This window comes from Lygodium microphyllum, chromosome 30 (genome assembly GCF_053477565.2).
Source record: "Lygodium microphyllum isolate KBCC chromosome 30, Lygodium_microphyllum_v1.1.10, whole genome shotgun sequence".
In the NCBI taxonomy this organism is placed as follows: Eukaryota; Viridiplantae; Streptophyta; class Polypodiopsida; order Schizaeales; family Lygodiaceae; genus Lygodium; species Lygodium microphyllum.
In genome coordinates, this window is record NC_141164.1 from 2,692,579 (window position 1) to 2,707,015 (window position 14,437).

The 14,437-nt window shown below is 41.6% G+C and overlaps 1 protein-coding gene across 4 annotated transcripts in view; it reads right to left on the bottom strand.

Moving 5' to 3' along the window:
- Positions 1–14,190, bottom strand: part of LOC148009489 (small ribosomal subunit biogenesis GTPase RsgA 1, mitochondrial-like) — a 45,035-nt gene extending 30,845 nt beyond the window's left edge. For 3 of the 4 annotated variants that reach the window (XM_087672555.1, XM_087672553.1, XM_087672554.1), the window contains exons 1-2: positions 13,693–14,190; positions 12,971–13,416 (exon numbers count right to left, since the gene is read on the bottom strand). In XM_087672555.1, the coding sequence (XP_087528681.1) occupies positions 12,971–13,416; positions 13,693–14,068 (822 nt within the window). In that variant the 5' untranslated portion in view covers positions 14,069–14,190. The remainder of the gene's footprint in view (positions 1–12,970; positions 13,417–13,692) is intronic. The other variant, XM_087672556.1, reaches the window with a different exon arrangement.
- Between the last annotated feature and the right edge of the window lie 247 nt (positions 14,191–14,437).

Below are 14,437 nucleotides of genomic sequence, written 5' to 3' on the forward strand. Positions count from 1 at the left end.
ATGTTACACAAGTACAAGACCAGCTTCAACACATGTTGTCTGCCCTTCCAAAGGCACATCTTGTGGAAACAGTACTCTACAAGCTCCCTCTGGAGTTTGCTGGAGTGGCAAATGCTATGAGGCCACAAACATCATCTACACCTGTGAGCTTCACACATATGTCTTCGATATTGCTTAAGCATGAGGCATCTTTGTGTTTACAGGGGAGGCTTCCATCTCATTATGGAGGTTCCAGTGAGGGCTTTATAGCTTCAAAGAAGGGTGACAAGAAGAAGAAGTCAAAAGTCCAATGTTTCAGAAGGGACACTTGCAAAAGGACCACAAGGAGTTAGCAGCCTCACAAAAGAAGAACCACAAAGAGTTAGCAGCCTCATGAAAGAATAAGGAGAAGAAGAAGCAGGATGTGGACTCCTTCAAGAATTATCCTCTTCCTCACACTTCGATTCTGATCTTCCGGTCACAGAGAAGTCTAAGGCGCAGAAGGGATCTACTTCTTCAGATCGAGCAAAGGACTTGGTGGCCCCTTCCTCTATTGCTTTTTAGTCTAGGTGATGCAATCAACCCTCAGAACTCTCCAATGCTAGAGAGGGAGTGCAAAAGAGTGGTGAGATGGGGCAGCCGATTCTCATCTATACAAGTATACTGATGCACAAGTTTCAAAGTGGGACATCCCTAACACATCAACCGAAATATGGCAAGTTCAAATCCTAGAGCTAGGATTGACATCCAAGTTCATGATGAGTTGGTGGTTATTTGACAAAGCGGACTTGGCTTCTAGTCTTGTGCTCACATGAGGGGACACTTTGGCATCGAGGAATCCATGGTCATGTGTGTTCAAAGGCATTTTTGACAAGTTGGTCTTGTATGCTACTACGAGACATTGATGACGGACATAGAGACATGCTATGGTTCTTTTCTATTTTCAAGAGCTGGGTATAATCAACATTGACATTAGGTTCTCTTTAAAGCACCTTGGTAGTGGTGTGATCATCCATTGCCTAGGTATCCATGGTTCTACTCCGGTGGTTCTATGTTGTATGGCCTATGATGAGTCGTTATCATTGTATCGTACCAAATCACCCATGATCTGAGAGAGGATATTAGCGCAATTGTCAACTCATGTGTGAGTTTGTGCATGCCTGATGAACTAGGAACATTTGTTAGTATTTTAGGCATTTTATTTGCTCGGCATTTTATGCCAAATTAGCATTTTATGCCAATTTGCCAGCATTTAATGTTGGCTGACCAGCTATTGGTTATGGCTTGTTTTGGACCTATTTATTGGGCTCCTTCTCCTTCTCCATGATCATCATTTTTCAAGTGGATTTCTATTAGAGAAAGGAGCCAATGCCAATGCCCACACAGCTATGACTCACTGTTATATGCAATTGTCTCGTGTTTGGTATATGGATTCCATTTTCCGAGCACATCTCTAAGTTCTCTTCCTTTGCAATGTTCTTTTGTTTTCTTTCTCTTTTGTCTTGTGTTCAACAGTTTATTTCAGCACTTGTCTATGCTTCCATTGTTGCACCACTTCTGACACTTAATTCCAATGATGAAATAAAATGAGCCACATTAAATTTACCATAATCTCTTTTAAAGCTCTAGAACAAAAGAGCACCTAAATTGGCATACAAGTAAAAGACAGAAGGAAAATGTAAATGAAGCTCTCAAATGTTTGGGATACACATTGCCTAGGTCCATGACAGGACATAGAACCATGTTAGAAACTCATCTCCAAACAAGCTAGAAGCTACATATACACCAAGAGTTGAAACTGACCTATAGAAATAATCTAAAGGCAAGAACTATTTTCACGACCAAGACTATCAATGTCAATGATTCCCATGTCCCAAGCTCTTGATTCAGCCCAAAATTGTCTCCGTTGTAGCATTTTCAATTGCTCTGACCAGCTTTGACCATATTTGCAACAAAATTGTCTACTCACCCTCTAACAAGTAAAATACATATGAATATATGATGTCCTCACTCCTATTGACCTCCCAATGTGACATTGAAGATACAACCTAAAACCAGCCTTTCTTTTTGGCAAGGGTAGTGAATGACTTGATTTATCACAAATTACAGACGGCAAGCAATAAAATGAGCAAAACTGACAATATACTTTATCACAAAAATCTTGGGCAACCGACATCTCCAACAACTAGCACCCCTTGTGGTATTTCTTTAATTTGTATTACCATAGTACATTGAGATATGGACTAATCTCCTTCAATCTTCAATACAATGACTATCAAAAATTATCAACATCCCTTGTCAATTTCTCCTTGATCGTCCCACAATCAACCCACAATTCAGTCTTCAATCCCCTGCATGCGGCACACAATAAACGAAGAATGGGCTCACCCTCAAATCAGCTACTGCAAATTCGTCTTCAACCACTATACTAAGTGTGGGGTCTTCTGTAATTGGGCATGGATTCTAAGGCGGGTGAGATGTCACGAAGACGTGAAATTTTGAGATGCTTTAATCTTGCCGACAAGCTTTGATTAAGTTATTAATCAATTGTGCGAGGTTGTTTAGCACATGTGATGCACATGGCAATTATTTCATGGTAACAGGCCAAGGACCCCGAGAATGCGATGGGGTCTCAAAGGCAAAAGTTGTGATAACTTATGCCAATTGGGTTTTGGTACTCAATTCCTGTCAATTTTGACCCCAGGACAGTTATTTGGCCAATAAGTATCAATGGTGATACTAGAAACTAGCATTATTTAATTAATTAATGCCAATCTAAGGGTCAATAGAGATTGAGGACCACTCTAGGTTGCAAATGGCCTAGGCACATTTAATTTTGGGCAAAGTCTAAAGGATTAAAATTAATTTTCAGAATTATCTAATTTTAAAAATTAATAGCAACTGAATAATATTGAAAATTGGGTTCAGAAGGCTGCCACTTGGCAAAAATGCCCATGCAAAATGAGAAAACGTTTTTGGGGGTTGGGTCTCAATTATTTAGACAGTTTTCAACTAGTAGGAGAGAAAGGGAAGCATACTGATCATTTTTTTAGTAGAGAAACAACAATTGGCAACAGGCAACAGCCATCTATGACCTTCCAGAGGCAAGCAACAACAAGGGGATACCTTCCAAGGGCTAATGAGAGCATTGCTGATCAAGCGACAACATTTTGGAAATGCTTAGTAGTAGGTGACTACATTAAATGCAAGCTGGAGCACACAATAAATAGACTTTAGGGCTTTCTCGTGAAGAAATTCAAAATTCTCTCTCTCTTTCTATGGCATTCTCTCGCCTATTCCAACCGATTCTCAAGAGATCTCAACTTATCTCAATCATTCGCAACAAATCTTGACTAGATTTCATGGACAGTAGGAAAAATTTTGTTGTAAACCCTGACTTCGGCAGCAATAATTAGGGTTTTACAACCACCTCGGGACTCATGCCAATAGGAAAAGGCATCCTACACTAAAATCAGCACCTACAATTTGTTGTATTATCAAGGATTTCAAATGTCCAGTCATCCATTGTAAATTTGGAATAGCATTTGGCCAATTGGGCTCCAATTAGAGCAAGTCCTAGGTGAAATTCAGGGGGCAAATTGCCCAATTTGTTTGCTAATTGTTGGAATAGCAAAGGGCTTTTGGAGTAGCCAAGGAGATTGTGGAATCTCGGATTGTAATCAAACCATTGGCAATTGAAGATAAAGAAATACAGAAAGGGGCGCCAATTTTGAAGGCTAACAGGGTGTCCAATGTCCAAGATTATTAAGGTAAATTGTGTATTTCAATTTATGTTTATTTGCTTATTGCTGGAAATTACCACCCTCTCCAAGAAAGAAGGCTCGTTTCATGAGAAATCCTAACTGCTGCTGTAAATTACGGTTTCAACAAAAATTTCTTCAATCGTTGTCATCCAACCCAAAATGGTGTCACCACCAGCTGAGCACCCTCTGAATGCTGTCATTTGGCCTTGGACTGTTTTCTCTATTGTCTAGAAATGCCCTGAATCAGCTGGTGACCTGCTGTAGCAGCACCCTCCTGTCTCTCCCAGCCTTCACAATGCACAGAATGGCTAGAATCAGCCTCAGCCAGCCCCAACAGCCCTCTCTCAGCCTTGCATGGGAATGTTTACCCCTTGGCAACCTCTTTCAGCCTTCTAAATGTAATTTTCAGCATTAATTATTTTTTTTTAATTTAATTTCTAAAACTTAATCAAATACTCCTTTGCCCCTACCCAATAACTAACCGGTGTCCATTCGCATTTGACATGCTAACCCCCATGGAACATTAAATTGTCCCAAACATTAATTGGCCTAGGACTAGCATTAATTAATTAGTTAATACCTGTCCCCAATGGTACCATTAGACGTTTTAATGCCCCAGGCCTAGACCAAAATTGACACCAAGCACCTATCCAGCATCAATTTACATAACTTTTGCCAATGTCACCCACTACTCACTTGAGACACTCAAGCCATCACCATGACATAGCTAACTTGCACTTCACATGCGCACCTCACATGTGTACAACTTAATATAAATACCAAAGCTAAGCATTAAAGATACATGTCCCCTTGACAAAGACTAGTCCCACACTGTTGCGCACTACAAACAATGTGTAATACATACAAATCTCAGTTCCTATCTAATCTATTGTACAAAGTCTCATCCCTATTTATGCATCAATCCTAGTGCTTTCCCCTAACCTTTGCACACCCAATTCATAGTCAAACTAAGTAAAATTCAGACCTACATTATTGCCACAACAAATTAACATACGATTCATCCCCAAAAGCAAAGGGCAATTGCATTGATCCCTGTTATACGCATTCCATTAGAACTTGCCTTACATTTTCCTAATTTTCCCATGCATTTCCTGTGACAAAAGAGTTTCAATCTCATTTTCTTCACAATGACAACTGTTCAAAGGTGCTTCCAAGCTGAAACATTTGAAAACCATTGATTGTTCACAACAGCCAATCACAGTACCACGCTTCGTTTATAGCAACCACATGCTGAATTGTTGCTATCTAAGCTATCCAATGACATCAATGCATCCACAAAAGGGCAACGATAAAGTTATTTCGAATTAATTAACATAGACTAGTTTTCCAACTGCTTCATGCAACACAACTGATCTATAGATGCTCAACGACCTTGTCACACTTATTGATTGACTCCAATTGACCCCCAAGACTTTCGAAGCATCCAAGTTCTTTGTCACCTTCATTGTGGAACTCAAACAAAGTCTGGATTGTTCAAGCATCCATCAATAGACTTCAGCCTATCCAACCTCTCTATAGAAGACACGGCCAACTTTAAGCTTAAATTCATAGAGCAAACTTCCAAATAAACCTACCTTGCATAGTTCCCATCCAATCCCATACAATTACTATCACAAACTAAGGAATTTCTCCCAAAAAATTTGTCCATAGTGCACAAGGCTCGAGATCTCAAAGAAGAAGAAAGGATCTCAGCCCACAGTGCTGTAATAACCAGTTTTGATAAGATTTAGGTCAAAAAACGGCAACAATACCTGCTGGCTATGGAATATGGAGCTGCCCTATTGATTCCATGTGCTAAGAGGAGAGGAATGATTACTGCCTTGACTCCCATATGTGCTGCAAATGCATTTTACATGGCTGGAAGAGAAAAATGACAGCAAACTGAAGAAGAATACCAAGAAACTAGGCATATCTACAAATGGCAATACATGCCTTTCAAGATGAATATCTCTTTGGAATCTTATAAAATCACAATGGGATTGCTCAAATCAGCGAAACTTTCAACGTAACTTAATTCCCGAATCCAAACTTTGGAAAGTTTCACATTGAACAAATGTTCCTTTTGCCCTACCCTTGCACAACATAGCGTGTACACTTGTCCATTGCATGCCCAATATCGAATTCTTCACTACCAGTGCAATGGTCACCATGTCTAGAGCTAGGGGTACAAGAATTAGAGTTCATTTTAAGAAAAAAATATTAGGTGAAGTTTAAGTTAAGGTTCGGTTCAGTTCTCATTTTGGTGACAGGAGCTGTGTTGTGAAAGAACCTAGGCTATGAACCTTGTAAATGAGAGTAGTGCCATAATTAAAGAATGCATTACAAGCATTAAGTAAATGAAGTTGAGGAGTCTACATCCGAAATGGAAGTACAATCCTAAAAAGACTGTTGCAAGGAACTACCAACAGATAAGACTAAAGGAAGAATTGGACAAAGAGAGCGTGATTTCTTGCTATCACAACAGTCTAGTCTATGTAAGGAAGTAGGCACGATCTGTATGTTGAGCAGAAAATCTCCAAGTAACCAGAAACATTTCCTAAAGGACATGTAGAGGAATCTCTTGTGAGTATCAGTGATCCAACAAGCAACAAGATTTCAGATAAGTCCACAGCAGATGCAGCCATATTTACATTTGCACTCTCTTTTCTAATGAGAATGTGTAATTACTGAAAAAATGTACAAGTACTGTAATATACTACTCCAGTCAGCTATTCTATTTGATAGATTAGATGGAAACAGCCATAGGCAACCAGATTCAGGCTGCAGTCTGAGATTTTCAGGCTCTAGAAGGCTGTGTATCAGCACTCCCAATACACCCAATCAAGTTGATAGTGCTGCAAGTATTCTAGCGCCACATTTTGCTCAAACCAGTTCAAAAGAAGCCAAATGAGAACTTCCCTGTCATAGGAAAACAGCCAGGCAATTCCCACCACCCCTACTCCGTTGCTTTGCTCGTAGAACTGCATCAAAGCACTTTTTCATTCCCCTTAGGCCAAACATGTTGCAGTTCCTCCTCAGGCCAGCCCATCAGCAGTACATGTGGATACCTTTAACTTGCTTTACATGAGATTTGCCAGCTTAGGCAAAATACTTTCTATTTGGCAGAACAAATCCAGGTCCAGTGCAAGAACAAATATCCCTCCACACAATAATGCTTGTCCATTAAAACACCTCTAGAGATTACTAAGACATTGGATTCAAACTACTTCACTAGAACCTCCTTTCTAGACTTTGTGCAGGTTAAGCTTCTCTCCAATAAGAGCCCACTGGATTGGCCTTCTAGGAGGCTTCATGCCCCAAATTCCTCAAGTAGGAGATGCTGAGATGGCATAGTGTTTTCGCATTAGCCATAAACCATTTTCAGCCTTGATCACCTCAATACCCAAGAAATACTTCAGTTCACCTAAGTCTATCATATCAAATTTAGATTTCAGTATCCACATAACATGTTGTATCCCCAAGTCATCATCACCTGTGATGATCAAATCACCAACATAGATAACCAGTACTACCAAACCTTTTTTTTGTCTTTTTCGTAAACAAACTATGATTAGCCCTACCAGCAATGAATCCCAAACTCTAAAAGTAATTATTGATCCTTGCATGCCAAGCTCTTGGAGCCTGCTTCAGCCCATACAATACTTTTTTTAGTTTGCATACATAATGCTGAAATTTAGGGTGTACATACCCTGCCCCAAACTTTAGCCCAAATGATCATTGATTGCATGGAGTGGCAACACCAAAGCAGTTCCAAGTTGAGCCCACACAAGTCTTAGACACTCAGATCTAGGTTGTGGGGTACCAAAGGCAAAGTTGAAGACACCATGAATCAGCAGGATGGTGTGTCATCACTCATGCAGATCCCAAAGGAAAGCAATCAACCAGCACTCAATGAAGCAACACTTGGAACTGCTGTATATGCATGCTAATGACAAATGAGATTGTATTTGGCTTGTAACATGCAGCTTGGGGCAGCAAAACTTGACCCTAGGCCAGCAGAGCTGCACAATAGGCTGAAGACTGCAACCATGACAACAGGGTCCAAGCACCAAGCAACACGCGCTACGATCAAGTGTGCCTGATCCCCCTTAGCCCCTTTCATAAAGTTCCCAAAGGATTCTTTCCTACCAACATTTAGATAAAAGAAATAAATTGAAATATTTGTGATTTAAGTGAAAGCATGCTCCTCAAGGTGACAAACAGTATGCCCATGGACATCATAACAAGCATATACAACAGGCATAGTCATGCATGCACCCACACATCTAAGTATAAGGCTATGAGCAGACACATTAAAGCTTGCAAAAAGCCAGCATGCTATTAGCAAGCCATCATATTTGAGTAGACCATTTCCATAATGAATGATTAAAAAAGTCAAACAAGGTAGTATGCACAAAAGTTGTTGTTACCTTAAACATGATTTCACCCATTTCCCTTTTTTCAGACAGGGTAGATGGGAGCTGAATCAGCAAAATGCAAGTTGGATGCTGACATGGTAGTCAAGTGACTGCAGGAATCTGCAAAACACAAACAGCTTGCTGACATGGCAGTGCAAGCAACAGCAGAAACAAGCACATGTAGGTCTGGGTGATGATGTGGTAGGCTGGAGACAATAGATCAGGTCCAAACACAGGTAGCAGCAGCTGATTTGGTAGTAAACACAGGCTAAAACAGGTCGCCAGCTGATGTAGAAGGCTGGGCAGCAGGCGCCATGTGATGGACAGCAGTAGACAACAGCTGGAACTGAGATATCCTTTGTGAATAGGGTGTGGACAGTAGAGACAGGTGCCAGCGATCTACAAAACAGGATTTGGGCTGAGTGGTGGGCAGCCTGTCTATTTCTTGATAAGTGGATCCTCCCAAATTAGCGTTTGGTATATGGGACACACACTCTTTAGGAATGCACACCATTTAATAAAACTTTGGTAATGATTGAGTTTTAGGGCTATAATAAAGAGCTAATCAATTTATAATGCATTTTTTAGCTCAACATATTTGTCATCAACCACTCCAAAGGCCGTGATCCATGGGTTTTCAACTTCCCTATCTTTGTCAAATGGGGATTCAAAGGGGATTTTCTTCCTCCAATTTCAGAGGGGGTTCCTACCAATTGTGTGCTCCTTCGCACACCTTGGCGAAAAGCCTTTGCATTCTTCATCTTCCCTTTGATGGGCTGGTCGACATCAAGCTACCATCTAACCTATTGATACTTACCCAGGATCTACAAGTTCTACCTAGGTCAGTGTCTTGGATGTTTCAGCCATGACTTGGCGGCTATGCCTTTGCATTCTTACTAGCATGGAGACATGGAACTAGTGGCTTCTCTCCCTTGGTCAAGTCTAGGGCACCATCAGCTCACCCTATGTTATATCCTTGAACATCCAAATGGGTGGTAGTAGCATTGGTCATAGTGGCTGTGAAGTGACTTAGTGTGAATGCACTAAGGATAGTTTGGGGTTAGGGTAACGGAGTCCTATTTATAGAACCTAAGGCCCTATTGTGCATATCATTGTGTGATCACTACTCTTGGACTCTTGGCCCATTGGCTGACACATCCATACACTAGGATGGTGTGGGTTGGTAGTATGGGATGCCGATTCTTAGGACATGATCATGACCTAGAGTGTTACTAGCTCCCAAGCTTGGAGGTGAGCCTGTTTGACTCTATGTTTGGAAGGTGAGTCTAATGTCCAATCCGTTATATGCTTGTGACGTGTCTGGAGTGCACATTGGATTATAGGGGACATTTCATTGATAGGACATGGCTGCCTCGAAATGTCCTTAATGCATTCGCACTAAGTCACTTCATAACCACTATGACTAATGCTACTAATGCCCATCCAGATGTCCAATGATATAACACCCTATCTACTATTCTTCCTTACAAGTCTCCTTTTAGGTGGAATACTTGGATTACAAGGTAGAGAACATCTCTTTCACTCCTCCTACGGCACCTTTTATAGAAATTACACGGCACAATGGACAAAATCTGAGCAAGGAGTAGAGAACACACAATAAATATGAGAAGAATAGAGACTACTTTAATTTCAAACAAATTGATACAAAGATAGCTCTATCCACCTGTGCGCTTCCACTGTGAAGCTTAGACAGCAATCCAGACAGATCATAGGCGAAGAACTTAAAGGTAGCTAGAAAAACTCCGACTGGATGAAAGATAGATTGACGATAGCTCTAGAGAGGTCTTCCTTTTATAGCCCAAGAAGATAGTCTAGTCGACATGTCCAATCATATTATGAATCTTTCATAGTCAGCCAAGGAATATTCCCTTTACCGTTGGATTGGGCGCGCTGCCCCTGGACCCCCATCAAAGGGGCCACTGGCCTCCCTAAGACTCCCCAACCAAGGGCCGCTTCTACAACCTTTAGACCCCAAAGAGGAGTCCCTGATAACTCCCACACCCTACAACTCGATGCATTGTGTCTCGAGTTGCTACCAATATAACTGCTCTATCTAACCCAAAGGCCAAATCCACAAATGTCACCTTTTTGTCATCCAATCGCATAGACCTCATCTAACATACAAGTCAAGGCCCACCCAATGTCCGTGCTCACACATAGCTTCTCCTCCTAATGGGAGCCTTACAACTTAGAGCGCCATGGATTATTGGTGGCACTTCACGAGGTTAGGGCATTGAGTATATCTAACAACTTTTTGAGCTTGAGAGGGGGTGTTAAAATACCAAAGACATTAAGTTCATTGTATTCTATTGATTTCTATTTTGGTTCCCATTTAAACGCCCAAAAAGACTTTACTTATATCATTTATTAGTGCATGGGCACCACCTAAGAGAGTTGAGGTGCCACCCTAGACAATTCAATGACTCGTATGTCTATAAATAGGGCATGAGCACTAATCACTACAAACTTCACTCTCTCATTCTTCACTCAGTCTTCCTCTCCGCTAATTATTGATCACATTCACCTCTCCAACGCATGGTAGATGCTTCATGAGAGGGTGACTTGTGTGTTGCCTTCTAAAGCTGATATGTTGCCACCTTGATTCAGTTAGCTGCTGCCCAGCTTGCCTCCCTATCAAAGGAGCAACCCAACCTGCATTTTCAGTCCAATGACCTGTTCATCATTATTTTCCACTATGTTTGCTGGTACAATAGATCATCTTCATCATTATTGTGTTTCCAACTCCTATTACCACCCCAGCACCCAAACGACAATTCGTAGCCATCAGCCACTTTATGAAGGCTGCATTTGCAGCAAACTCAAGCCATCTACAACAAGTTACACCCTCCTCATCAGCCCTACATCAAATACCTATGTGTGCGCTTTTTCCACCCTTGAAGGGCTGCCCAGCAATCACCTATCTATAGTGACTTACACACAGAGATCTTCACCCACATGTGGTGCCCCCTAATCAGCCAGGACAATGGAGTTAAAGTCAATCTCTACCCCATTCTATCAACATGATTTAGTGTTCATCATTCTTCTCTAGTGTTTATGAGTTTTTCTGTCTTAATGTTTGACGTACACTTTGTGTTTCTCCATGCAAAGTTCAAACCCTACCATCTCTCAACACCTTCATCATCCTTCCACTTAACTTTACGCCACCATGAATCGTTAATGAGTAGTAGATGAGTAGTAGTGTGCCAACTTTTTCTCGTCGACACCATGCCATGTAGCAAATATTTGAGGGAACTTTATCTCCATCATCATCTCGCTGTTGAATCTTTATTTCTTGTAGAGCCAGTATGTCTGGCTTCCTCCTTTTTGGTATCATGCTACCTATTGTCGGAGCATAAGCCCCACACATTCCATGTGATAAGGAACAATTTAAAGACTATTCATTGAAAACTCAATCAGTATTCTCATATTCCATCATTCTATCAAAAATAGCAAAGAAATATCAATCCACAAGTGGCACCCTATCCCCTTTTATGAGAGAGATCTTCTTGCCCTTTGCTTTATCATTGCTGAGTTTTCTGTGTGGCAGTATGTTCTCCTTGGATCTTTTCTCCTTGGTTGACTAGGGTTGAGGGACTCATCCCTTATTAGTATTCTCTTTGCCTTTGTTCTCATCCTGCCTTGGTGGCACTAGGATGTTTTTAGTCTTGGAGCTTCTCCATTAGGTTTTTGCTGTTTGGTCCAACCCTCTGCTCAGCCCTGATTGCACTTGGTCTGTTTACTAATTTCCATCCCATGGGATTCAAAGACTTTGAGAAACTCTAGGATATTTACTCACGCCGATCCCACAAAGTGCAAGCTTGACAAGGATACACCAGCCCATGGGGATTAAAGACTTTGAGAAATTCTTGGGGATTCGCTCACCGACCCCATAAAATGCAAGCACATGTTTGGTCTGATGATGCCATGGGAAGAAGCAAGATGTACAAGCCTCTTCTGAAAAATCAGGAAACTCCCTCTTGAGGCATTCCAATGAGAACACCACCAGGGCACCAAGGACCTTATTCATCCATCCTAGACCAAAGGCTGCTTCTTTTCTGTGAGCACCTTAAGCTCACATCGCACCACCTACTCCATGTCAACTGCATCCCTCTTAGCAGTAGCAAGAAAGTCCATTTCCATGGACTAGTCATGCTTGACTACCTTGCTAGCTTGCTGCTCCTGTGCATTCCGATTGCCACCCTGCCTCTTCCCTGAGCAAGGCGGTTGCATGGGCTATTGCCATGCTTTGCCAGGGATAGATGTGGCTTCAACTGGTATAAATGCCTTTAAAGATATTAAAAGTCCTTTACACCTCCATGCTGGCATTCTGTAAGGCCACGTACTCTCTCTCTCTCTCTCTCTCGGCAAACTGTAACTCTCTCATAACCATTCTTAACCACAAAACTGTTTTATGTGGCAAAGACGTCTTACTCATTTGCAGGTCAATATACAAAGCAAGCTATAGAGGGGTATGTGGCAAAGACGTATAAAGCAAGCTATAGAGGGGTATGATCAACAGCATGGCAGTTGTGTCAATCAAGTAATTATATCTGAAGTATTGTACTAATGAGAATTCACAGTCAATACTTATCATACACAAAAACAAACCCTATAACTTGCTACCTTTCCACGGTGGGTCTTTCTGGCTTAACAGCTACTCTACAAAAGTAGGAAAACAATTGCCAAAGCAAAATCTAAGAAAAGCTGCCACTAAGTATGCATATGCAACAAGCTATTAGCAGAAAGAAGAGTGCAGTTCAATAAATTAATAATCACAAATCCACTTACTTTCAACGATACAAGATCTGCCTTATTGAATAATAGGCTAAACGGAATTCCAGTGGATTCTGCCTCAATTAAAAATCTGCTCAATGTTATCACATCTGTCCTTGGGCGATCCATAGAGAACAGCAGTAGCAATTGGTCCACATTAGCAACAGGGGGGTCCAGAACTTCAGTCTTCCTTTCAAAAACATGATCGATCATTGCCCGACCATCAATCCAGTCAATGCTTGAAACCAAGACTCTATCTCCAACCATGACATTCTGATTGATCTTCTTTAGAAGCGCCCTTACGACACACAAAAGTTCTTTTCCAATCTTCCCTTCTGCATCAGTATCTTCAGTTCTAACATCAGTTGGAATGGGACCATTGTTCCTCACAAGTTCTGTTGCAAATGCTTTTGCATGATCCTGTCTGTCATCCATAACCTCCAGATCTTGCTCAATCATCCCTGCAATATTCCGACTGATTTCCTCTCAATATAACCAAACAAAACAAAACAAAACAAAAAGGTGCATTTGATGGACCGGCAGACTGAAGTATACCAGAAAGTTACAATCAAGGTATGAGACAGTGCCTTGAGCCAGTTTTGAAAACCTTCCGAGAATGTGGTAACCTAGTGAAAAGAGACAAGCTGTTTCTACTAACTTTTGCATTCAGACCATCCAACTGACAAGTGACTGCTGACCTTAAAAAGTGGAAAAGAAGGGCAAACATGCCATATTACCTGCTCTCAAAACAACGACTTTCTTGAAGTTTGCTTGTGCGGACACGATTTGGCCGATGGCTTGATCACATGCGAGCTCCATATGCTCCATCCGAAGCTGGTGAGGATCAGAGCCTTGCTTAGATGATGAGCCCGGGGAGGACTTCTTCCTGAGGAGATCCTTAACTCGAGGAGCGTTGGCATGGTCTGGCCTTTTGATGGCAAAGACAGAAATCCCAGGCCTTGGCTGTGACGTTCTGAAAGCCTCGAAGGCATGCCTGTGAGTTCGGGAAGACAGCCAGGTGCCTCTTCTCACCACAGCCGGTTGGTTGAGACGATTGGACGGAAGAGATATATCATTGCAATGAAGCCGGGGTTGAGCACAAGAAGCCATCATTGAGTGCTGCTGCCATCAGTGCTACTGTCTGTTCAATACAATCGATACTCAGGATTCATGCTGGATATCCGAGAACTATCGCTTGGTTAGCAACTTTAGTCGACGTTATATGCTCTGTTTAAATGTGGAGAGAGATATCAATTTTTACACGTTTGTTTGATTGGCTTTATACTAAATGGCAAATTCAAAATTCAAAAATTAAAAGGGTATGTTGAAGTGTTAGGGCCTGGTCGCGCCCGGGAGCAGTGGGGGCAGTCAAATCCCACTCCCCCCACCATCACACAGTTGCACAGTGCTCAGAAGGGGAGTGGGGTTTGCTTACCCTTCTATTGCCCCTCCTAGCCTTTGCAAAAAAAAGATAGTGCTAAC